At 48.5% G+C, this 24,711-nt stretch overlaps 8 protein-coding genes across 8 annotated transcripts; 4 read left to right on the top strand and 4 right to left on the bottom strand.

Annotated features, from left to right (window-relative positions):
- Positions 1-71: 71 nt before the first annotated feature.
- BC939DRAFT_69612 (uncharacterized protein) lies at positions 72-1,422 on the top strand. Its single transcript, XM_051561843.1, has 3 exons — positions 72-392; positions 578-620; positions 865-1,422. The coding sequence occupies exons 1-3, from the start codon at positions 190-192 to the stop codon at positions 1,171-1,173; spliced, it is 555 nt and encodes a 184-aa protein (XP_051414774.1). The 5' UTR covers positions 72-189; the 3' UTR covers positions 1,174-1,422.
- An 8,806-nt stretch (positions 1,423-10,228) lies between these two features.
- BC939DRAFT_69489 (uncharacterized protein) lies at positions 10,229-12,862 on the top strand. Its single transcript, XM_051561842.1, has 2 exons — positions 10,229-10,356; positions 10,481-12,862. The coding sequence occupies exon 2, from the start codon at positions 10,576-10,578 to the stop codon at positions 12,793-12,795; it is 2,220 nt and encodes a 739-aa protein (XP_051414773.1). The 5' UTR covers positions 10,229-10,356; positions 10,481-10,575; the 3' UTR covers positions 12,796-12,862.
- Positions 12,863-13,118: 256 nt separating this feature from the next.
- BC939DRAFT_443760 (transcription factor TFIIH complex subunit Tfb5-domain-containing protein) lies at positions 13,119-13,797 on the bottom strand. Its single transcript, XM_051554586.1, has 3 exons — positions 13,601-13,797; positions 13,454-13,469; positions 13,119-13,349 (listed from the first exon to the last, which is right to left on the bottom strand). Exons 1-3 carry the CDS (start codon positions 13,755-13,757, stop codon positions 13,178-13,180), a joined length of 345 nt encoding a protein of 114 aa, XP_051414772.1. The 5' UTR covers positions 13,758-13,797; the 3' UTR covers positions 13,119-13,177.
- A 1,495-nt stretch (positions 13,798-15,292) lies between these two features.
- On the top strand, positions 15,293-16,778 carry BC939DRAFT_394411 (quinon protein alcohol dehydrogenase-like superfamily; the record flags this gene model as incomplete). The annotated part of the gene is made up of 2 exons (XM_051552152.1): positions 15,293-16,129; positions 16,239-16,778. 2 exons carry the CDS (start codon positions 15,293-15,295, stop codon positions 16,776-16,778), a joined length of 1,377 nt encoding a protein of 458 aa, XP_051414771.1.
- A 292-nt stretch (positions 16,779-17,070) lies between these two features.
- BC939DRAFT_443758 (uncharacterized protein) lies at positions 17,071-17,718 on the bottom strand. Its single transcript, XM_051554585.1, has one exon. The coding sequence runs from the start codon at positions 17,417-17,419 to the stop codon at positions 17,123-17,125; it is 297 nt and encodes a 98-aa protein (XP_051414770.1). The 5' UTR covers positions 17,420-17,718; the 3' UTR covers positions 17,071-17,122.
- Positions 17,719-18,949: 1,231 nt separating this feature from the next.
- Positions 18,950-19,749, bottom strand: BC939DRAFT_500825 (uncharacterized protein; the record flags this gene model as incomplete). Its single annotated transcript, XM_051560086.1, has 3 exons — positions 18,950-19,000; positions 19,108-19,489; positions 19,589-19,749. The coding sequence occupies 3 exons, from the start codon at positions 19,747-19,749 to the stop codon at positions 18,950-18,952; spliced, it is 594 nt and encodes a 197-aa protein (XP_051414769.1).
- Positions 19,750-20,960: 1,211 nt separating this feature from the next.
- Positions 20,961-21,599, top strand: BC939DRAFT_443757 (uncharacterized protein; the record flags this gene model as incomplete). Its single annotated transcript, XM_051554584.1, has 1 exon — positions 20,961-21,599. A coding segment is annotated over exon 1 (292 nt), but the record flags the coding sequence as incomplete, so codon positions are not given.
- A 36-nt stretch (positions 21,600-21,635) lies between these two features.
- On the bottom strand, positions 21,636-24,418 carry BC939DRAFT_474887 (uncharacterized protein; the record flags this gene model as incomplete). Its single annotated transcript, XM_051558455.1, has 3 exons — positions 21,636-21,643; positions 22,005-23,427; positions 23,543-24,418. 3 exons carry the CDS (start codon positions 24,416-24,418, stop codon positions 21,636-21,638), a joined length of 2,307 nt encoding a protein of 768 aa, XP_051414767.1.
- Positions 24,419-24,711: the final 293 nt, after the last annotated feature.

The following is a 24,711-nucleotide window of genomic DNA, read 5'->3' as shown; positions in this document are numbered from 1 at the left end:
GAATAACTTTTTAACAGGAAATGGAAATTAACTTTAGCGCGTGAGCTATGGGCTGGAGTGAAAAAAGACAACCTGTCCAGCTGGCCAGCCTGTCTGTCTGCCTGCTCTTTTGTCCAACTTGCCTTCTTCTCCCTCTTTCTTCATCCACTACACTCATCAGCTCACTTTGCTATTTACTGGGAAAAAAAGATGGCCGCAGCAACCAACCTCATCCCCTCCAGCCAGCCGAATGAGGGATCAACTGAAGAACAACTGCACCATCTGCAGCTCGACAACAGCACCAGCTACAAAAGGAAGGACAGCGACACGCATAAAATACCCCTGTCTACGAACGAGCAAGCAGAGCTCGAGTCGGCTGCAACGGTGATTCAGTCTATTTACCGAGGAAACCAGTACGGCTGTCCCTTTTGTGTATTTTTTTTATTATTATTCGCACGCCTTGTTAAGTGGAACTTGTCGATCATGGGAAGCTGAAGTCAGTCGAGGGCTGTAACGCCTAACGACCGGACGCAGGAATACGATACTGATAGTATATCTTTATGCCCGGTTCTCTTGCTTGTATACCCATCACCAACAGAGCTCGTCGAGAGTTGTACGGACCTGCATTGACTGCCTCTCAGGTAACATATTTTTTTTCTGGTCCAGACCACGACACTTTATCCGCTGACTGGGTGAATAGGCGTGGCGGTGTCAATTGGGCCATAATATGCTGCGGTTCAGCACTCATTCTTGCAGGAAGGACGAGAGCATTATCGCTGACAAGAGATTCATGTCCCCCCACGATCACAAGCCCGTGCGAACAAAGACCGTGTCCCTAACCACTCACATATCCCTGCACGGTTTCCTTGTCCTTGGATGATATAGAAATGGAGACACTTAATTGACTACAGTCGCATTGAATATATCCATAAGATGGACGCTAAAGACAAGGATCATCATCAGGCGGCATCACCCGCGACCCCCGAGGATCCGAATCAGGCGCTGCCAGCATCTCCACAGACGCCCAATGAAAGCAAAACACGCTGGGCCTGGAGGCGTGCAGAGTTCCTTGGATCAAGACTCGGCAAGGTAATTCGCCATGTCTTTCCTTTTCTTTTTTTACTCCTTCATGATTCATTCTCTCTGCATCCTCCTATTTTGCTTCTCTTCTCTCTCTTCTTCCATTTCATTTGATTCAACTGTATCATGCTGCACAACAATGACCTATATACCACACCATCGACCGCACCATCGACAATGATGGCGCCAACAACTCCATCGAGAAGCCCTTCTATTGCCAGTGCATCATCTGATATGAGCGATGTATGCAGCGAAGCAGCAGCACTTTATACTTTCTTTTCGTACCGTTCTCATCCTCAATCCTCTACCTAACACCATTGATCATTCATACATCTCAATCCTTCGTATTTCCTTTTCGCTCACCTATAGGGAAGTGTCGGCGTCTCGACTGAGGAAGCGCTTGTCCTGGTAAGTTATTTGGCCTCCTTCCTGGAGCATCCGATGTACAACAAAATGAATAACACAAGGACCTAAGGACGCGACATTTAATACGTATTATTTGTCCTATACTATATTAATAGCTCACTGAGCACTGGCTGGAGATGTCGGACAAGAAGCATCGCTATGGATCAAACCTCAAGGTATGAAAGTAAACCTCGCTCACTGGATTCCTGCTTGGTATTCGTTTCTTTAGCCACCATAAACTGACCCGCATACCCATTGTCTCTTTCTGTCCAACTCATTCTTCCTCAGCCTTACCACGAGTACTGGTTGGAACAAGAGACCTCGCAAAATTTCTTCTACTGGCTCGACAAGGGCGAAGGCAAGGACGTCGATCTTGAAGAACGGCCGCGTGCACGTCTCGACGAGCAGCGCGTCCAATATCTTCAAGCACATGAACGCCAACAGTATGCCGTCCATGTAGTCGACGGCCTTCTCTTCTACAAGATCTCGGGCCATCCCGTCCACACTCTCCCAACGTCGGTCCAGGCGGGCGATGATGTGGATGTGTCCCAGGTGCTGCCGGACTCAAACGACCATGACGACGAGGCCACGCGACTGGAGAAGAAACGGATCCGGAACAAATCCAAATTTATCTACGTGACAGACCCTCAGGGGACGTTGTATGTTGCTCAGAAGGTGAAGGGACAGTTTCATCATTCGAGCTTTTTAGGCGGCGGAACGGTCTGTGCTGCTGGGGGGATCATTGTGAACCGAGGAAAGTTAATCAAGATTAATCCGAAATCGGGACATTATCGACCAGGACAGAGGCATTTTGATCGGCTGCTGAAAAATTTGAAGGACCAGGGGGTTTCGTTGGAGGATGTGAGGCTTTCCTATGGGATATTGGAGGATACCGATAAGGACGGGGCACCCGAAAGGCAGGGGTCGTTGGATCGGTTGCAGGTACCCTTGACGAAGCAGGAGAAGGAAGTTTCTGCAGCTCAGGCGGTCGAAGAGGCCGAGCAGGCTTGAATATAACAAGTTGCCTATCTCTGCTCATACGCGCATCGAATAAAGGACAAGTCATGGTCCACAACTGAATAGATACCAAGGAAGTCGTTCAGCTTATTGGAAAATGCACATTCGATAGCGTGCTGAGTGTTTTTAGGAAGGCTTGTTTGGAATTTGAAAATATTACCATCCATGAGAAGGCGAATAAGTTGGAAGGAAACCCCTGCCAAAGAAAGGGTTCCTTTGACCGTCATTACGCCGACCAAGGACCAGAAAAAAGAAGTATCAGCCAACTCAGCAATAAAGAGGTATATCTAAAGCTATTATTTGGCACCTGCTCTGCTTCAATGCCGATAGAGTCGCCTTCAAGTTCAGAGTATGCGAAGGGACCATTAACTGCAAGTGCAAGGCGTGAATACGCAAACAGCAATTTGGACACGGCATCTCTTGTTCCTAGACACATCCCCTAAACCTAAACCACGATTACCTTTTGACCACACTTTCTTCACGGGCGCGTCTCCCCTTCTCGCGTCATTCTTCGTCATTCGCTTTTAGCGGCCACACTCTCATGTGCTTTCATATAACAAGCTCGTTTTTATCCCTTTTGGTGTATATATTTCAGCAGCCCAATACTGTTTGATCCCTATGGAAGCTTCAATGAAGGGAATGAATCACCTGGTATGATCCAATGCTTCACGGCGACATGTCTGTGTCTACAGCTTTGATTTGACCAATATGGTCCCTCTACTCCCTTCAGATTTCATTAGTTCCAGCCCATGACGAACGTTACGGTTCCATAATGACTCTGAAGACGAAAGGGCAAGCGCAACCTTTTTTTTTTTTTTTTTTTTCCTTCGTGGCTAAAATCAGCTCGCTTTCCTTTCGGCATAAGGATGGATTGTAATTAAAAGGCCACGACCAACAGCGACAAGATCCGTTGGAGGATTCAACACCCAAGTAGCCTACGTATTAACCGTGCGGTTCATCTGATGCTATAAGGCAGCTCATCCGTCTGATATTAACAGTAACGCAGTGTCTTTTATTTTGGTCACGTCTGCTATAGCGGGTCCATTTTTCATCTCTGGATGCTTCTGTTCTAGGATGAATGCTATGATATACAGATTGTAGCCCTCCGAACCGATGCAGTGACTGAAGTCGCTCTCAAGACGTCCTCCTAATCCTTCTATTCGTTTATTTATTTGTTTATTTTTCAGCAAACTGAGCCGAAAACGGCAGCGATGGTTTGTGGTCTCCGGGCGCACGAGGGTATCAACCTTGGCAGAGCGGCATGTGAGGATCTCATTGAGCTGCCGACCACTAAGGAGGAGCTTGAGAATTTTCTTTCTTCCTAGTCATTCATCTCAAATCCTCGGGAACTACTTCGTAAGTTCAGCCCCTGAGTTTGTATTGCAACTCGTTTCTCGTCAAAATAGCTACTTGACGTGAATCAGAATTGGGGGTGAGTAGTATCAAGAACGGCTGTTGCGATTGAACTAGCCGAAGAAACCGAATGGAGCGTTCTGTGCGGGGGTCGTTCTGAATCTGAAGGTTGGACAAAGAGCTCTCACACAGTCCAAATTCCGACGACCAAATTCATAGCGGATATTTTAAAAAAGTCCCACCCATCCATCCTGCGGGCCCTGGATCGTGGAGAAGCCGAAAAAGCCCCCATGGGTTTTTGGATCCCAATGGAGACTGTCATCTGTCAGGAGCGTCTTTATTTTGGAGGGGGTAATTGGCCATTTTCGAATTTTTATTCTGTCTCCAGCACTCTGGATGCTGCGTGTGAGAAGGGTCTAAGCGACTTTTTTAAAAACTTTCTTCCAGCATCCAAAGTCAACGTAACGTTTTGTTTGTTGTGACGATGACTGATAATTGGTAAATAGCAAAGTGCAGCCTGAGTCCATCGGAGCAGGAGCAACCCCCTGCCATGAACAAAGAACACTGATGGCCTGTAAAAGGGGCAAATACCTCATGAATCATCCATGGAGACGAGATAGAATATCTCAACCAACACAGGGATAGAAAAATGGCACCATCCGCGACGCCTTCAGGTGCAGAAGAGTGCTAGCAGCCAAGTCTGCAGAAGGGAGAGAGGCAGCCACATCGAAGGCTAAAAGTATTCCAACTTTTTATGTACTCGTTTCCTTGACCAGGATGCACTGGATCGGCTCTTTCTATGGCGTGGCGAAGTATAGCAATGTCAGTGGGTGTATAACGAATGCATAAAAAAAATAGCCCATTTATGCCGCGATTCTAATCTTTCCATTTCAATCCGTCTTTGGAACTACGCCCATTTTGCATAGGCTAGAAGATGTTCTCGATCACCACACGGTCCCTCCGTCGGCCCCTTCCCTCTTCTTGGCTCTTCATCTTTGTCTATATCTTAATGCAGCTCGATCCCTTCCCCCCTTTACACATGAATATGAAAGAGGAGGAGGAGATTTGGTGGCAATAGTCGGTGCGTTCACTTCAGTGCTGGAAGTTAGCAAAAGAAGATTCCGCGTTTTCTATAGATGCACTAACACGACATGATCCAATGCCTCAGAGAGAGAGAGAGAGGAAATAGAAACATGCAATGAGTACAGCACCTGCCACTAAAAGAGTCGTTTAGCGAGGAGCCAATGGGAGAGACAGGATATATACGATTCAGGCTTTCTTTTCTTTTTTTTTTCTCTGTCATCCCATGAATTAGAGTGGGTACGCCGATAATCCAGTTGACCACTAGGCCATAAGCGCGTTTCTTCTTCTTTAGCAGACGAATTAGCTGTTTCCCGTCCAAGAATCCAGTTACACAAGGGAATTAAGTACATACAACAAGAATCGAGGTCGCTTCCTGCCGTCTACAAGAAAGGAGGGAGGCTATTGTCTTCCTTCTTTGGTTTCCATTGGATCGATGGCGAGAGCAGATAGACTATCTCAAGTCGGGTTCCCCTTAAATGGACGTGGCGCTGTGGTCAGCTCCTTTGATGGAATCCTTGGAAAGGTCGGTCCAAATGTCTGCGTGTTATGCTGCCTGTGACTCGACCGAGCGATACAAAGGGTCTTTTTTGGCACATGTCAAATCCCCCCCACCTCCTCCTACTATAGTATAGCCCAAACACCCTCGCCTTTCCCTCCACCTTCCGTTCCCTCTGTTCGCTCCTGCACGCTGCACGCGAGTTTCCACAATATATATAAAAAGGTCCTCTGGGTACTGCAGGTGTGGCTTCTGTGAGTGCGGGTTCCGTGATGAAAGGACAGAAGGAAGAACATTAGGCTCTTCTGCTGGACAGACAACCTGGATAACTATTAATTAATGAATTTAGCGTGTTTGCTGTTTATGGACTCATCTCGGATTGCTGGCGAAGTGAATAGCATTAGAGGGTCACGGGGACTCGAAAAAAAAGAAAAGAACCATATGGGCATCGAAATCTTACTATGGTTTGCCGCGTGTTGGGTTCACTATGTTGCGAAAGAGCATTGCGTGAGATGATGATGTAGGACAACATTGACGGAGAATAGGGGAAGCGGACCAAATCAGCGAACTCTATTACCGATGTCTGTGTGTTTTCTGTTAGGGCTGACAATGGACGAGCAAGAGCATAGTTTTTTTTTGTGAACCGCATGAGTGGAAAGCATATCCATGCATAGCCAAATTTTGTGTATCAATGATATTCGGTAGCGGCAAGGAAATACAATGTTGCATGGCTGGGGGAGAAGAGGAGTAAGAGCGCGATCCACTGCACATTCGATTGCCCATCCGAAAATGAGTGCCAGTCTTTAAAAGAGCATCACCAGGCTGAGGAGAATTAAAGTCATGGACACATGGTTGTATACATGCAGCCTATATGTAGTCTCTATTCTTTCGGTACATCCTTCCTCCTGATCGATGATTGTTCTATGGAGGAAACAAAAAAATTCCGTGGGCTAAGAACGGAACCTGATCTATCCCATCCCATCCCCTAGAACGCACTTTATTTTTATTTGTGGACAGCGGCTAACTTTGTTCCTGGTCAAGGAAAGGCAGTATACAAGACAAGACAGACACAGGGTCATGACGCGACCTGACAAGATCGCCTGCTTTGCTCCCGGTCTTGTTGCATGTACGCCGCTCCACAAAGGACACTTCCGCAATTGTGCTTCTTGCGTACGGTTTCTCGATACTTCCTTCTCAAAATGGTGCATAAGGCCTCTTTCTGGCAAATTTACATTGGGACCATATACAGTTCATGATTTTTTTTCTTTCAGGGCTGTTTAGTCCTAGAGGCTGTAGCGAACCGGGAGGAGGGCCGCAGCTGTTACTCCATGAAGCAAGCAATCTTTGATCGAGATGGCCGAAAGGAATAAATATAATGAAGGGGCGAAGTTGCGCTTCTAGTTATGGATATCCACTATACACTCTCCGAGGACTTGGCGTCGACGGATCATGCTCATGGACGCCCTCATTATTTTTTATCGAACAGTCGTTAATAGCGATTAGTTGCATGATAAACTGACGCCGTTCGCTACAGCCGAGGCGCGGACCAAAATGAAACCAAGGAAGCATGAACAGAGAGGTGGAGCGAAATTGTGTGAGTGGAGCAAGCTGAATAGATGGATAAGGAATGAGCTGCTCAGAGCGCCCTCGACACTAGAATATTTTTACTAGTGTTCATCAATCATTTGGGCTATGGTGGAAGTGCATGTAGTCTATGTTGAGTGGAGTGTTACCTCTTTTCCTCACTGTTTATCGTTGGAATATTCAATTCAGGGTCCTTTCTGTGAATATAGTTGTACTGCTGGGTTTGGTCCACTCCGCACGCACTGTCTCTAGACGAAGTATGCTCATTATATTACAAACATTCTCGCGACGTATTCAAGTGACCAAGTACTGCACTATCTATGGCACCCCATTTGGTGAGTCACTGAACGATGGTCAGATGTCGGCAGACTATCGGGGATGGGGTTAGAGGGAGCGAGGAGAGGAAGAGGAAGAGAGAAAGAGAAGAATCGATGGAACGGTTCAAGCCCAAGCAGAGTCTTGCTGGGTTTGGATCGTCGGCAGTCTCTGTTGCTGGTGCTGTTGCAGATGGCGGTACCAAGGGTGAATATAGAATATAGAATAAAGCGCTCTGTTTGAATGGCGATGGACTGTCTGCTGTTGAGTTGACCATGCACGCTCCTCAGTGCCACGAAGGTCTCTCTTGTACACTGCGTTTGTTTGTTACTTACTTGGGCTTTGACTTGAATCCACTCCACTTGAAGGCGCCAAAAACTCATAAAAACCACACCCAAAACGAATCACTCTTACTCCTCTTTCTTCTCCTTTTCCCTTTTTCTTCTTGCTTGACCGTCTTGACCTCATTGTCATCAGACTATTCTCATTCATCCTTCTTTCCTCCTTCTTTCGACGTATCTCTCGATCATCATCAGTCCACACTGTAACCATCCATACTCATTCTCACGATTCACACTATTCTCACTATCTTCACTCTTGCTCAAATCCACCGCCACCAAAATTGGTATACACCTTCTCAAGTCGTCTGTACGCCGTCGAGATTCGCATCCAGACAAAGGGGCAGATGTAAGTCGCCTCAAGGCCCTCCTGCTTCCCTGTTATCTCGGGTATTTTTCTTCCCATCTTCTTGTCCCTTTTACGGTTATGGTTTTTGGCAAAAGGGCACGAATGAGATCTGTCTAGGGTTCATCGCGTTGCTGGGTATCAACCCCTGGATGCGCTCAACACATTCGCGGCCCATCCGTTATATCTCAACAACTATACCTTCGTTGTTAAGCTTTGGCCCATGCTCGATGACACTTCGGACCACAAAAAAAAATCCCTCATATTTGTATGGTGCTGTAGTGCTGCACCTTCTGCATCGATCACCCATAGCACGAATCTTGCTGTTACCGAGAATTTCTATTCAGATTTAAGGTGTTGTCCAAGAAGGGGCAAAGGAGGTCAAAGCAAAATGTTTGGGTATTTGGGAAACATCCTCCCTCGAGGTGGCTAACAAGGCCGCAGTCCTTTTCCCCTTTCCTCCCTCCCCCCCCCCCCCCCCCCCCCCCATCCCCCAAAGGGTCCATTACCATTATCGCTATCGCATAATACCCTTCGATCGGTTACGGTGCATCCCATTGCCAATCACTGTATATTTTCGGCAATCAAGTAGACATCCCGATGGTCTCAACAAAGAGCTATATGCGACTATGAACATGAACATGGACATGGTCGGGATGGGCCCCATAAGAAGAGCAATTTTTACTTTTTTTTTTGTATGTTGTTATTCGCACGACCATGTGCCACTGGGTATGGATCTGCTTGGTCAGAACCAGGCTGAGACGCAAAGCAGCGACGTACGCGATACATGCATACACACATGCATCGATGGATGTGGCGATTGTTATCTAGGGTATGCAGCATGCTGCAACGGAAATGCACATTAAGCTACTCGACTCTCTTCAGTCCACTACGACCATTCATGTGTAACTGTACCTGTCCATGGCCAAATTTTTCTTTTTGCTCCTATGCTCCACCATCGGATTTCTTACGCGCTCTTTTAACACGCCAATGGGTCGCTGCCTTTCTACCATGCCGCCCTCCCACCTGCATCATAGGCTTTTGTTGGGCCACAGACACACATGAGCTCCTCTTTTTTTCCACGAGACATGTCATGTTAAAAATACACGTTGGAAATCATTTTGTCAACCCCCTTGCAGCGAAGTGCTGTCGTTGAAACGAAATAGTCGGGAAAAAAAAAAGAAAGTATTTAAGGGACATGCTGACATTTACATGGCTCGTCCGCTCATTCTCTTTCCTCCTTAATCATCAGTCTAGCAAAAAACCTCCGTCGATCTCACCTTATCCTAGGTTTCCTTCAGCTCAACCCCGATTGAGTTTATCAGGTAGACCACGGTGCTTTAGCATCTACCACTTTTTTTCCTCGCAGCACTTGTACATTGCCCGATGTGGTTTTTTTTTATACCATTGCTGCACTCAACTCCTCATTGCATGTTATTTATTATCGTGAGCGTGAAACCAGTCGTGTACAATGTCGACAAACAATTCCAGCAGCAAATCGATTCTCGAGGATAATGCATCATCTCCCATCAAGTGCTTCCTTTAACACTTGATATGGAAACATTCCAAACATTTGGACATTTGGGGCATCAAAGCCCTGTCACCGCACCGACCAAATGTTGCCTTTGCATCTTTGGTTGTGGCCATTCCGTCCAAGTACCAGCCCCACACACTGCGTTTCCTAGTCTTCCTTTCCCGTTGTCCCTATGTTGATTTTAACTATTTTTACTCTCTCCATGTATGCCATATGCCAGCGCATAGTTTTGTTGCCCTGGTATGGAAGTCATGCTCGCCAGCGCGTTATTTGTTGTATTTTATTGTTCACTTGCATAGACTACCGACTGTCATGTGTGTTTTTGTTTGGATACAAAGCGTGGTTGTTAAGGTTTTTTGCCTTCCGGCGTTTACTCGGGTTGGACTGGGCTGGATTCAGCTGAGTTCAAGGTAACACCGCGCAGGGGGCTCTGTTCAAGTCAATAGAAAGTGGGAAAGGAAGGAAAGGGTTGTACACAAACAAACATAACTGAAGTGCGGTGATATTCCTTAGCTCGCTCTTCCAGAAAAGGGCGTCAACGACTCCAATGGTCTGGATTGTCCCTTGTCCCATGGTTGTATCAGAGGGGCGGGCCAAAAAACAACATTGCCTTTTTTTTTTTTTTCTTCTTGTTTTCCTTCTTTGACACCACGGCCAACATTTGAACTCATTTCGCTCCTTCCATCGCTCGCTTCGTTCGAAGTCACTTTTTTTTTTTTTTGCGCATATTGACCACGCTACCCCCTGAATTTCTTCATTTTCCAGACAGTCCAGGCATATCTTTACGTCAAATCCGCAACAGACTCTGCTATCAAGTTTCTACCAGGTAAATGAGCTGACAGAGCCTTCGTCTGCATGACAGCATGCAACATAGTCGATGTGCGAACATGCTGCAGTCCATTGATAATGTCGACCTTTCAGCTAAAGATAATCATTTCTTACTCTCATAGACAACAGCTGCTATTCATTGAACCAACCACTTTCAGTCAACAAACAGCACACAACAGGCAAAAAAAAAAAAAAAATCCGCATTCAACCCCAGGGAATGGTTAGACTCAGTAGGAATCAGTCCCTACCTGCACCCCCAAGTCATGGAGCCACACTTCGCAAAGTCAGCACAAATGCGTTCTCATTTCCGACCCTCAACTTGACCAGAACCTTGAGCGAGAGGAGTCTTTCCAGCAGTAACGCCGGCGGATCCACTTCGCGGTCCTCGTCAAAGTCCCGAGGCAGATCGCGCTCGGGATCGACAGCACCCATTCCTCTTGCTCCTATCATTAGCGCTATTCAAAAGGGCAACTTCGTCATGCTGTCTGAGCTCGACCTAGATGTGCTCATCAAAGACATGACCGGCAAGGACTCGAAGGTCTTGGAAGCCCTCAACATCACAGCCTCGTCCATCTCCGCCGCCGATGCCAAGATTCTGGCCAAGCTCATCAAGTCATCTGATGCCGCCAATATCAAGTCGCTCAAGATGGAGGGCAACATGATCAGTCAACAGGCGAGCAAGGTCATGTTTGAGGCATGGAAGTTCAACAAGACGATCTCGACTTTGAGCCTTGCGCGGTCTGGCGTCAATGACAAGGCAATCAAGTATCTGGCAAGGGTCATTGTCAAGAACGAGACACTCAAGACGCTCGATCTGTCTGGAAACCACATCACGGCCCACGGAACTGAATTGTTGGCTGAGGCGCTCGTTCTGAACCGAGGAGTGACACGGCTATGCATACAGTCCAATAACATCAAGAAGGCGGGTGCGCCGCATCTGGTCAAGATCCTTGCCAAGAACAGGGTCATTCGACACATGAACATCGGATCCAACGGTCTGGGAGCGGATGGTATCACATACATCGCAGAGGCCGTTAGGTTCAATCGGACGCTCACTTCACTCAGTTTAGACATGAACGAGATGGGATCCAAAGGAGCGGCAGCGATAGCGACAGCGTTGATCTCCAACCGTCATCTTACCCATCTTTATCTGCCTCACAATAACATTGGGGACAAGGGTCTGGCGGACATTTGTGAGAGCCTGAAGCGCAACAAGTACCTTATCAGCCTCGACCTGGAGCTTAACCATATCGGCCAAGGACAGTCCACGGTCGGTCTCAAGGCACTCGGTGACGTTTTGAGGGTCAACACCAGCCTCCGGGAACTCAACCTATCCTTCAACCTCTTCTCAGCTGAAGCCATTCAGGAGTTGGTCAATGGCATGACCATGAACACGACTCTGGAAAGTGTGGTCTTCACTAACTGCTGCCTCTCTACCGAAGCCGCTGTGGCACTATCGAAGGTGCTTTCGTCAGTGACGGGACTTCAGAACCTTGGTCTGACAAGCAACCCTGATATCGGTGTCCAGGGTTATTGGGCCCTCGCTTCAGGACTCGTCAAGAACCGATCGTTGAAGGGCATTCAGCTGGATTACAATTCGGAGGACCGACAGGCGCTCTACGAGTCGTTTCAGAACTCGCTCACCAGGAACCATATCTGGCAGCAGGCGATTTACGCTGCAGCATGTCGCATCTTGATTCTTTCGAGAATCGTCCTCTTGGGCCGGCCCGCGAACCAGAAGCAGCTCCAGTTGCAGCAACAGCACCATGTACAGCATCACAACCAGCACCACGGATGGAACATCTTTCGACGTGTCAGGTTGGGCAGGAGCAATTCGTCCAACTCGATCACTTCATTATGGTCAATGGGAAAGAGCGGCCATAATGGAAACCATGGTCTCCAATCAAATGGTGCAGATGGCGGTGGAGTGGAGGGTGATGTAGGCTACAACATGAGCCATGGTAATTCGTACTCGCGTAAGATGTCGGTCAATGGTTCGTCCAGCAAAGCTGTGCCCCGGCAGTCGTCGAACTCGAGTCTTTTGTCGAACTCCCGTCATGGTCCCAAGGAATCGATTTCGAGCGCCACTACTGTCGCGGATCATCACCACCAGCACCAGCACCACCCTAGCCACTATCACACGCTCTCGAATGCATCGGCAACGACCGCGACCGAGGTTGAATACAATCCTCACAGGATTCTAGCCAACCTGTGCAACATGCCGCATGAGATATTTGAGAACATTTGCGCGTTCCTTGATCCAGGCCGTACGATGAGCATTGCGCAGGTGCGGGCTACGGTACAGACAGCGGGCGATCGGACAACATTTGTGCGGTATTATACCCGAGAGCGGATGCTTGAGCGGATCTTTAACAGCCGATACATCTCGCCTCATGGTACACGATATACCCTGAAGCCAGGCGATGAGAGGATCTAGGGACTCTATCTTTGGTTCATTCTGTCAAATACCAACATGCATGCAACTCAATACACCACGCACTCAGCATTTGCACTCATCTCAGTACATACTCGTTCAAGTTCATTTTGTTTTTTTATCACAACCCTTCTTTCTACTCGTATTGAGTAGGAAAAAAAAGTTCGCTCCTATACCTTTGCTCGTCACGGCGACAAGCACATGGATCGTGTGAGAGATATCCAGTCTTTAGTCTTAGACTAGTAATAGTAAAAGCCCAGCTCCTATTGAAGTCGCTCTTCTTTACCATCATCCTTGCGCTCCGTTATCTTGTTTGCCGAATTGTTATGATGTTTTGCTTTGTATTTATTCAGTTTCCTTTTGCTTCACTGTTTTTACGTCAGGTCTACTTTGATTCCTCGACCTTGTAGGTGTTCTCGTTCAGGATCTCGTCAATATCAAAGCGGAGCTGCTCGACACATGATGCATCGACAAAGACATGTGTATCGTCGAGATCTTCGATAATGAACTGGCCCTTTTCATTCAGGCCTAGGATGATCTGTTTAACGGACGTATCGCTGGGCAACGGAAACATGGTTTAAATGTGAGCGCCACCACTTTTATTTTTTTCTTTGTTTAATGCTGAGCGGAGAAGGTGGTCCTTATGCATAAAGGCACTTACCATTCTACAACGACGCCTGAGATGGTAGTTATTACAACAGAGGCACAGAGAGGGAATGATGCTGTTAGTGAGACGGCTGCAGAGGGGAAATGGAGTTCGTATGGGGGAGCTATTGCTGGTCCTGAGGCAAGGTGGGAGAATTTATACCTCTGATAGCTTTGACCATGGCGCAAACACTGAGAAATGGATGACTGGACAGAAGAGTTGAGGCAAAAGAAGACTGCGACAACAAGCAAAGGCGAAGTGACAAGAGGAAAATCCGAATGGAATGGAAGGAGTAGATGAGGAAGGTCGTCAGCAGCATGCGAAGAAAGATGCGTTTGAAGACATTTCAATTGAAGAAGGTAAGCTCGTTCGAAATAGGCAGGTGGATGTTTTGCGCTTGAACCTGGAACCTGGACCATGAAAAAAAAAAAACGCCTTTCGGTCACATCACTCCCACAACAGCATAACAGCACAGCACATCAGCACCAGCATTGGCACCAGAGCTTTCACGCGCGTCTCTTCTTCCTCCTTGCGCGGATCCTTCTCTTGTATACACCATCGCGTGCCGGAGTACTAAGCAACACTCAAGATTCACCTCCTGAAGGCAGCTGTTGGGACACGCAACAATCATACATCAATACTGAAAGCATGACACCAAGAACTCCAGAACAGAACCGGACAGCGACGATGGTCCTGCCAAAGTCTCCTGCTACAACATTCCATTCTCGCTCGCCATCTCGCGCCACTACCTCCACACGATCGAGTCCTGTCAAGAAGGCGCTCTTGCCGCATTTACTCTCTGCCACAGGCACATCACCGTCCAAGCGACTTTCAGGAACCGTTGTATCAGAAAAAGGAGGAAGTGCCACGGGAGCAGAAAGACCATCTCAGCAGTCCAGGGAAACAGCCCGTTATGCGAAGCATCTCATGGCCCTGTCTGCAGGACTATCCACACCTGGGCGAAGAGGTGTCGGCGGCAGCAGTGGCTTCCTCAATGGTGGTTCATCTCGTTTCTCTGCCTCCGCTACCGCAGGCGCTGGTTTAACTTCAGGAGCAATAACATCGTTAACAACAGCAGGATCCATCTCGTCTTTGTTTGGGTCCCCGTCCGTTCTCAGAGACAGCAACAAGGATAATATCAGCAATAACCTTACTACGCCGAGTACCACCCCCGCTACACCTTATTCCTCCTCTTCTTCAACAAACAGCGGGATAAGCGACTCGAAGCAATTGAACGCCAACAAAGCCTTGTTCCTGTCCTCATTGTCCGCTATATCTACAACTCCGAAATCCGTTCTCGGTAAACGATCAATCAGTACAACAGGCATGGTCCCGACTACACCGAGCGGTGCGACTTTTGCTACGACTACGCCGTCGTTGTTCTCATCACCTTTGCAGCTGGGGATCAAGACACCAAAGACTCCATCCACCTCTATCTCATCATCAACACCATCGCATTCACCACAGCGCGCACGGGGGTATGGACGCGTGGCGAGTATGAGTGGACTACCGATGTCGTCGAAGCAGACTCAGGAACCACCAAAGTCGTTGGCGGCACAAGCGGCATCGAGTCTGACAAGGACGATTAGCTCGGGTGGGTTAACGACGAAGTTGGAGGTTGTGACGAATGATTGGCTCGGGAGTGGGACTTCACCGAAGCGAGGGCGAAAAGTGTACAATCAGGTACGGAGCTACACCTTCGTCTGTTGTCTTTTTTTCTGAGACCGCTTGGCAACTACTTTCGATTGCAATTTTTTTTTTATGGTGGCAAGCATAGTTATTGACTTTTAATTCTTTATCTCCACAATTTTCTTCTAGGGCGACCGCTTTATACCTAACAGAACGGCAACGAATATGAGCAGCGCACAGGCGAAGTTGGAGCTCGTCCGTCACCCTTCGTTCTCGGGCGGATCAGAACTCACAGATGAGGCCAGCGTTGCATACAGTCAACAGATCGCCGAAGCCTGCGGGATCAACCTCGACAGCCGTATGCTTGCATTTTCGGCCGAACCGCCCTCAATGGACGGCAGCAACGGGCGGGATGCGTCCTCGGCAGTGCGGAAGATCTACAGTCGCCACCCGAGTTTTACGCGGTCGAATTCGAATCTGCTGTTGAAGAAGCGGACGATCTTGTCAAGCCCCGAGAAGGTGCTGGATGCGCCTGGGTTGAGGGACGATTATTATCTGAATTTGTTGGATTGGTCGTGTTCGAATATTGTGGCGATCGGTTTAGATAAGTCAGTCTTTATCTGGGATGCGGAGTCCGGACATGCGGAGTCGTTGTTGACGCTGACGGGAGGGACAGATGCGATCGCATCGGTATCATGGGCGTATGATGGACTGTATCTGGCGGTGGGAACGTTTGATGGAGATACACAGATCTGGGATATTGAGACAAAAACGAAGGTGCGGTCGATGACGGGCCATGTGGCGAGAGTTGGAGTCCTGGCTTGGGACAAACATATTTTAAGCTCTGGGTGTAGGGACGGATCGATTTGGAACCATGATGTGAGGATTCAGAACCACAAAGTCGCGGAGCTGATCAACCATACGAACGAGGTCTGTGGACTTGTTTGGAGGGCTGATGGACAGCAGCTGGCGAGTGGAGGGAATGATAACTTGGTAAATATTTGGGATGCCCGGACGACAGCGCCGAGGTACACCAAGTCGAACCATACCGCTGCCGTCAAGGTAAAGAGCGAACTCAATGGGTCGAGACTTTTGATCATCACAATTTTATGAAGGACGCGACGCTGACACATACTTATGTATCTTTCTTTGTTTTGCTTTATCATGATAGGCACTGGCTTGGTGTCCGTGGCAGAATAACTTACTGGCGTCTGGAGGAGGCACGTACGATAAACAGATCCATTTTTGGAACACCTCGACTGGTGCACGAGTGAGCACGGTCAACACGGGCTCGCAGGTGACTTCAATCGTATGGTCGACCGAGTACAGGGAATTCATGTCGTCGCATGGGTATCCCGACAACAATCTGTCCGTGTACGGGTACCCGTCAATGAACAAGGTGATTGATATCCCTGCGCATGACTCGAGAATCCTGCACACGGCGATTTCACCGGACGGACAGACGGTGGCGACGGTTGCGAGCGATGAGAATTTGAAATTCTGGAAGCTGTTTGAGAGGCAGACTAAGAAAGATGTGAAGGCAAAACGGAATGCGACGTTGACGAGGGCAGGTTCTTTTGGTGGGACGCTGGGAGATGACGAAGACGATGATCGGAGGGGCGGGGCTGGTGGAAGTGGAATTGGAGGGGTCGGAGGAAGTGGGACCACGATTAAGGGAAAGAGTATCTCGTCAATGACTCGGATCCGATGAAAGTGCGTCGCTATGGACGCGTGCATACCTCGATACGGTCTTTCGTTCATTTTCTCTCTCAAACCCAGCCTCAACCTCGACCTCAACCACCTCTCGATGGAGCCAGGCTTTCCCTCATTTCCTTCTTTGGAGGATCATTTCATGGTTGGACTCCCTCATTTATTCTCTCTTCTCAATTGTATTTCTTTGGTTGCTTTCTTCACTCTGGAGTGGGGCTTAAAGCCGTAAAGCAGTAAAGTGAAGTTTTCTCACTATCTGGGTAATTTTGACCGCCCCATAGTGCGTACTGTATAAAAAAATGAAAAAAAATGAAAATAATGTTGGAAGCCGTAGTGGGATTGATCCTAATTCAAGCGACTAGTGCTCGTGTCCTGACGATGACAGAAGGCATGAGTCCAAGGTACAGCTGCCTGCTTTTGGTCCGTCCGCATATGTAGAGTTGCTTGAGTGTGTGCGGGGAGAGTCATTCGCAAATAAGGATTTGAGATGGGCATTGAAGTTGTATAGCACGTTGGCATATTGGCATTTCTGGTGAGTGGTGGATCTGTTTTTCTGGATGGGTGAGGATGATATTCTGTGGACCGTCTGTAAACATCCAGGCTGGACATGTCCTCTTTTATTTGGTTTTTTGTGGCGCGCATGTGTGTATTGGTTACCACAGTGCGCTGTAGTCAATCAATAGCTAGGGCATCATGGACGGTGCAAGCTTGACGGTGCAAGCCTTACAATGTGCGCATTGAGGTGTTCAGCAGCCAGGAACAATCGATAGACATCTCTAGCATAAAAAAACAAAAAAAAACAGTGCCTTTGTTCGAAAATTGGGACTCCATGCAGTATCATACGCGCCTTGTGTAAACAAAACCTAACAACGAGGCTGTGTGTGAGCCATAGAGCTGCAGAGCTGCACTGACGGACAACTCTATTTCTCCACAAAGCAACTTAAACCTACGCACAGCACTTGATGGGACACGGTTCAAATGAAGCATGCATTTGCAATGAGCAACCATTCAGCTCGTCTCTTCTTCTACCTCTCCTTCTCTGCTTCTCCCTGTATTTTTAAATTTAGTTATTTACGTATGTGAGTATGTAAGTATGCCTTTTTTTTTTTTTTTTTTGAGAAAAATAAAAAAAAGAGTGTAGTGCCGAAGCACTGACCCCAGAAGGGGTGCCAAAAATTCTGGCCAACTGAAAGATGCATACTTTGAGAGGCGTAATGCACCAGGGCCTGGACCTCCCAACTTACTAGGTGCCTCCCGCAGGAAGTATGCCATTGCGTCTAAAGGCCCTGCTCCCGAAAGAGCACCCTCAAAAGAGGGCAACCTCCGACGGAAAGACTTAATCGCGAGTAAACCAATACCCGGTCAAGCATGATCCATTCGGAGAACCCCAATAGCGAGCTACGAGCCTTACCTTCATAGGGTTTAGGACCCGCTCGCGCCACCAAAGGGGGTCGAGCCTCCAGAACACAACAGCAACTTGACGCCCTCACTGCGTCGGGCCCCTACTCCTTACACGCCCACAGTTAAGAGGCGTACTCAAGATATAGAGTAGGAACCGGCAGAACTCCACTACGCAGAGCCTTAGAGAGCATCTAGCAGGCCAGTTGGTCCAATAGAACGATAGAGAAAAGAAAAAACCTCGAGGAGAAGAGTCGGTTTTATACTCCAAGGGTGACTGTCGTCCCTATGAACCCACTGAGACAAGCAAGGAACTGATTCTGTGGCGACCTGTTCACCTTGCTGATAAGATGAATTGAAGCCTGTTACGCTCGATGGGACAGCATTTGATTCCCAGTCACAGTACGCGCCGCATGTCGAGTAAGATATCCTGCAAGCAATCCATACTGCAATCCTCCTTGAGGCTCCTAGCCTGGGAGGAGCTCTCCTTCAGCTCCTCCTAGGTCAAGGAACGTACTTTCTCAGGCACAGCACAACCTTAATCAAACAGAGACGCACTCAGCCTATAGTACGCCATCTAATGTATAGGCTCACCGACGATAGTTGGATTGTACAGTCCACATTCGGATTAAGGTACACCTTGGCTCTTGACCCGAAATATAGTCGACGTATGATTTGGGTCGTATCTAGGTGTTGAGGAGAATCAGAATCTGGCAGGACCTCCATTCGCAACTGCTTCGTCCATATCCTCACTATGCCTAGAGGAATTCAGGATCATCTACGAACAGCTGCCAAGGACGACAAGGACGACAAGGACGACAAGGACTATGAGACGGGATTAAGAAAAAATTTCATTGTCTCTCCTCTGGCTCATTGTCCGGCGCTTCCATGGTATCAATGGTAGCAATAGTAACTTGCCCCTCCAACCCTACTTCAAGTGCAATCACATCACTCAGTATATCTAGCCCGTTTCTCACGATTGTGGCAATACTGCAAGTAAGCGACTGTGCAGGCTGGACGTCAGAGGATAGCAAGCGCCTCTTTTTTTGAGAAAACACAGCGCGGCATATGTTCAGAGCGTCCTGCAGATCCTGCACCGCCTGCTCATGCGGTTCTCCCTCAAGTACGCCCGATTCTTGAGAAGAGCTCACGTCTAGCAGCAGTTCCATCTTATGTTGGCCAGACCGACGCTCCATGATACGCTTGGAAGCACTGTTCTTGAGTGGCTCGGCATCGTTGCTGCTCCGTAAAGAATAATTCGTGTCGGAAGGATCGTCATCTTTGCCTTCATTGCCCTCGCCGATCAGGGTTACACTCCCGGCCGGTAGGATGAAGCTCTTAAGCTTCTCACTGATCGAGACACTCTTGATGGCACCCATGAGCTACTGTGTAGGGCCTTTGCCCTCGCAATACTTAAGGTACGTGAGTATACCAAAATCCTTCAGCCATTTGATGGCTTCTGCACGACCAGTTAGTTCTTGCTTGAGCTGCTCCGCCTCATAGTCCTTGTCGTCCTTGTCGTCCTTGTCGTCCTTGGCAGCTGTTCGTAGATGATCCTGAATTCCTCTAGGCATAGTGAGGATATGGACGAAGCAGTTGCGAATGGAGGTCCTGCCAGATTCTGATTCTCCTCAACACCTAGATACGACCCAAATCATACGTCGACTATATTTCGGGTCAAGAGCCAAGGTGTACCTTAATCCGAATGTGGACTGTACAATCCAACTATCGTCGGTGAGCCTATACATTAGATGGCGTACTATAGGCTGAGTGCGTCTCTGTTTGATTAAGGTTGTGCTGTGCCTGAGAAAGTACGTTCCTTGACCTAGGAGGAGCTGAAGGAGAGCTCCTCCCAGGCTAGGAGCCTCAAGGAGGATTGCAGTATGGATTGCTTGCAGGATATCTTACTCGACATGCGGCGCGTACTGTGACTGGGAATCAAATGCTGTCCCATCGAGCGTAACAGGCTTCAATTCATCTTATCAGCAAGGTGAACAGGTCGCCACAGAATCAGTTCCTTGCTTGTCTCAGTGGGTTCATAGGGACGACAGTCACCCTTGGAGTATAAAACCGACTCTTCTCCTCGAGGTTTTTTCTTTTCTCTATCGTTCTATTGGACCAACTGGCCTGCTAGATGCTCTCTAAGGCTCTGCGTAGTGGAGTTCTGCCGGTTCCTACTCTATATCTTGAGTACGCCTCTTAACTGTGGGCGTGTAAGGAGTAGGGGCCCGACGCAGTGAGGGCGTCAAGTTGCTGTTGTGTTCTGGAGGCTCGACCCCCTTTGGTGGCGCGAGCGGGTCCTAAACCCTATGAAGGTAAGGCTCGTAGCTCGCTATTGGGGTTCTCCGAATGGATCATGCTTGACCGGGTATTGGTTTACTCGCGATTAAGTCTTTCCGTCGGAGGTTGCCCTCTTTTGAGGGTGCTCTTTCGGGAGCAGGGCCTTTAGACGCAATGGCATACTTCCTGCGGGAGGCACCTAGTAAGTTGGGAGGTCCAGGCCCTGGTGCATTACGCCTCTCAAAGTATGCATCTTTCAGTTGGCCAGAATTTTTGGCACCCCTTCTGGGGTCAGTGCTTCGGCACTACACTCTTTTTTTTATTTTTCTCAAAAAAAAAAAAAAAAAAGGCATACTTACATACTCACATACGTAAATAACTAAATTTAAAAATACAGGGAGAAGCAGAGAAGGAGAGGTAGAAGAAGAGACGAGCTGAATGGTTGCTCATTGCAAATGCATGCTTCATTTGAACCGTGTCCCATCAAGTGCTGTGCGTAGGTTTAAGTTGCTTTGTGGAGAAATAGAGTTGTCCGTCAGTGCAGCTCTGCAGCTCTATGGCTCACACACAGCCTCGTTGTTAGGTTTTGTTTACACAAGGCGCGTATGATACTGCATGGAGTCCCAATTTTCGAACAAAGGCACTGTTTTTTTTTGTTTTTTTATGCTAGAGATGTCTATCGATTGTTCCTGGCTGCTGAACACCTCAATGCGCACATTGTAAGGCTTGCACCGTCAAGCTTGCACCGTCCATGATGCCCTAGCTATTGATTGACTACAGCGCACTGTGGTAACCAATACACACATGCGCGCCACAAAAAACCAAATAAAAGAGGACATGTCCAGCCTGGATGTTTACAGACGGTCCACAGAATATCATCCTCACCCATCCAGAAAAACAGATCCACCACTCACCAGAAATGCCAATATGCCAACGTGCTATACAACTTCAATGCCCATCTCAAATCCTTATTTGCGAATGACTCTCCCCGCACACACTCAAGCAACTCTACATATGCGGACGGACCAAAAGCAGGCAGCTGTACCTTGGACTCATGCCTTCTGTCATCGTCAGGACACGAGCACTAGTCGCTTGAATTAGGATCAATCCCACTACGGCTTCCAACATTATTTTCCTTTTTTTTTTGTACCCAAGCTCCTGCCAAATTATTGTGGACAACCTAACGACCTATGGACACGCAGCAGCAAACTCATATTGTCTATACATGCATATCGGGTTTTCGCTGAGGAGAAAACAAATCTTCTTATTAATGCGCACTTATCTTCCGTTGGATCGTTAGCTTCAGCTGAAGTTGTTGTCTAGAAGGACAGATAACAACCCTTGTCACTGCATTAAATATAGCACTGTGGGCTTAAACATTTTTTATAGAGAAATAGGCCTATAATGGGTACGAGAGCATGTATCTCCGATTTTGTCCGCGCTTGTTTACTAGCCGCCTTTTATTGTTAGACACTTTCCCTGCCTTTGGTACCGTAGATTCCTCCTTAAGAGACAGTGCTACTACACTGTGTCGGAATTTTATACATACGGTTTCCAAGGAAGAAACGATCGAGCTTAGGGAGATAAATCAAATGATGCTCAACCAAGAACTGCAGCGCGATGAGCCGGCCGACCGACTTGAATTGGCAGTAGTCGGCGCATCCCCCCGGGGATGCCAAGGACGAAGATGCAGACATGGGCATCGCTGAGTTTGCCGGTGGCGGCGGCGGCGGTGGTGGTGGTGGTAGAGGTAAGCGATGGCGTCCTCCTTGCCCCTGTCTATGCTCGTATCCCTGGCCTAGAGTTTGACCTTGAGAATGAGGTAGCGGAACTGAACGTAGGTAGTGGCGCTGGTACCAACTGGAAGCACTGCTCTGATCACTGCCTGAGGAGGTATTGTTGGCGGTCACGGTGGGTAGATTTGACGGTAATATTGATGTGAGTTGTACAGAGGATGGGGTTGGCGACATAGAGTCATTATTATTGCTGCAGTCGTTACTGTTGCTATTGCAGTTATCGTTGCTGTTGTTCGCAGGAGTGCAGGAATGGTCTGACGACGTGGATGATGAGTCACTGCTATATACGGCTCTTGACGACGACGAGATCGAGTCCTGTTGAGAGGCTGCGCCGGACGATGCATCAGACCCCGATATGGAGGATCCAGAGGCACCACTGCCGGACGCCGCAGATGCGGGCCTCGACCAATCAGATCCTGATCCAGCTCCTGACCCAGCTCCTGATCCTGATGCCCAGCCGGACGAACGGTCGCTAGGTAGGTTGTATGAAGAATCGCTGGATGGGTAGAACGGCGAGGACGCACTAGACGGTTTTGAAAGCGAAGATAATGCGTTGATCGATTGAGACTGCGACCCCCTAGCCAAAGAAGCGTCCGAACGGTTGTCCGCGCCGCTAATATTTCCATCGCCGCAGTTGTTGGTGCCTTTGAACAGACTCTTGATAAACATCTGCATCACCTCTTCTTCCTCGAGATCCAATCTCTCGTCGACGGTAAGCTCCTGGATCTCAAGTCTTAGCACAGTCAGCAAATGCCCACAAGCCCATCGAGGGATCGACGCGATCAGGTCCTGGAGTGAAAGTGGCACCTTGGACTCAAAGGTCTGGAGCTGTGGACAGCATTCCAGGATCCGGAAACAGGCCTTGCGAAGCTGGAGTAACGTGTCGAGTTGCTGTTGCTCTTGTCGTTGGGTCTCAAGGGTCTGCTGCAGGAATGGGGCTTGCTGGCGCTGGCTCTGGTTCGGGTCGTGCTGCTCTTGGTACTGCTGCTGTTCATGGTACCGTTGCTGGTACAATTGCTGCGACCGATGGGGCAGAGGCTGAGACTGCAGTTGATCACGCTGAAGAGGGTGTGCAAGATGAATACTCGTTAGGCAAAGTAACCGATTGTTATCGTTGTTGTTGCTGTTGCTTCTGTTATTGTTGAGAGAGATGAGGAGGTGGTGTATTTTCAAGGTCTGTGTGTGTGTGTGTGTGTGTGTGTGTGCGTTTTCTGAACAATATCCGCCGAAGCAAAGCCCATGGATACTCTCAATAACAGAGTTCATAGAAAAGTATCCACACTGCTATTACCTGAGCAAAAGGAGGCTTGCTGTACTGTTGCTGCTGCTGGTATAGCTGGTGCTGGTGTTGCTGCTCTGCATCATCGAGAACTTGGAAGGACGTGAGATGCGGGTAATGGTACTCAAGCAAGGTCTCCACCAAGCCGGGGCATCTGGCCACCACCTTCGAATGTACGACAAACTGCTCCAACCGCGGGATCGCCTTCAATACCAGCGTTAGCCGCTGCGGTCCACCATGTCGGTGCAGCTCCTGGCCTAGATAATCATCTACTAACAATGGCTCGTTCAAGACAAGTCGATGCAAGCTGGGGCAACCATTCAAGAGTGTCTGTGCCAAGTCGTCGACCATGCTCGACAGTCGACTAACCGTTACATCCATGCTGTCGCTGTCGCTCTCCATACAGAAGCTACTGCTGCAGTTTCCGCTTCCGTAAGCACCACCCCTATTACTATCGTTGTTATTCATACAGCCGTCCGTGTCGGCCCTACTACTGAATCCATTGCTGTCAAAGCTGGGATACGGGGCCAATCGACTAAGTCCCTCTTCCAATGCCAGTGTCCCCAGATTCGGGAAGAACGCCACCACCTCCGGGACGATAATCGTGCCTCTGAATGTCAACGAGTTGACCGAATGGAACTGATGCTGTGATCGAAGTCGCTGGACGCACTCTTGGCATGTCGAGCGCCAACGCGGTCCACCGTCCTTTTCCTTGCCCTGAAACCCATCGCCGTAATTTTGGCATCGACTGTGCTGCTGTGATCCACCGCTACTATCCCATTGCGTCCGTTCCTCGTCTTGATCCACAAGCATGGCTTCGTTATTTTTGCCTTGTACGTTCGAGCGCCATTCTCCGTCCTGGTTTTCAAAAGAAGTGTCCGTGTCCATCATATTCGTGTGCTGTTGCTGCCGTACCTGTTGTTGTTGCCGATACTGGTCATGGCAGTACGTATGCGTCGAGGATCTGATCGATACTAGCGCGACAATATCAAGATCAAGGACCTGGAGCGAAGGGAGGAGGCGCATCACCTCAAGGAACTCATCCATCAAAAACTCGTATTGGAGCAGTTTCAATTGGGTCAGTTGGCTGAACTGAAGCGATTGCGACTGGATCCCCTGCAAGAGTGAACTCTTCATTATCGTATTCGGTGATCTTGGCTGCTGTTGAGTGTTGTTCTGCG

Source organism: Gamsiella multidivaricata (assembly GCF_025024155.1).
Source record: "Gamsiella multidivaricata strain RSA 2152 chromosome Unknown BC939scaffold_15, whole genome shotgun sequence".
In the NCBI taxonomy this organism is placed as follows: Eukaryota; Fungi; Mortierellomycota; class Mortierellomycetes; order Mortierellales; family Mortierellaceae; genus Gamsiella; species Gamsiella multidivaricata.
Note: the sequence above shows the minus strand (reverse complement) of the source record. Positions and strands in the feature narration are given on the sequence as shown.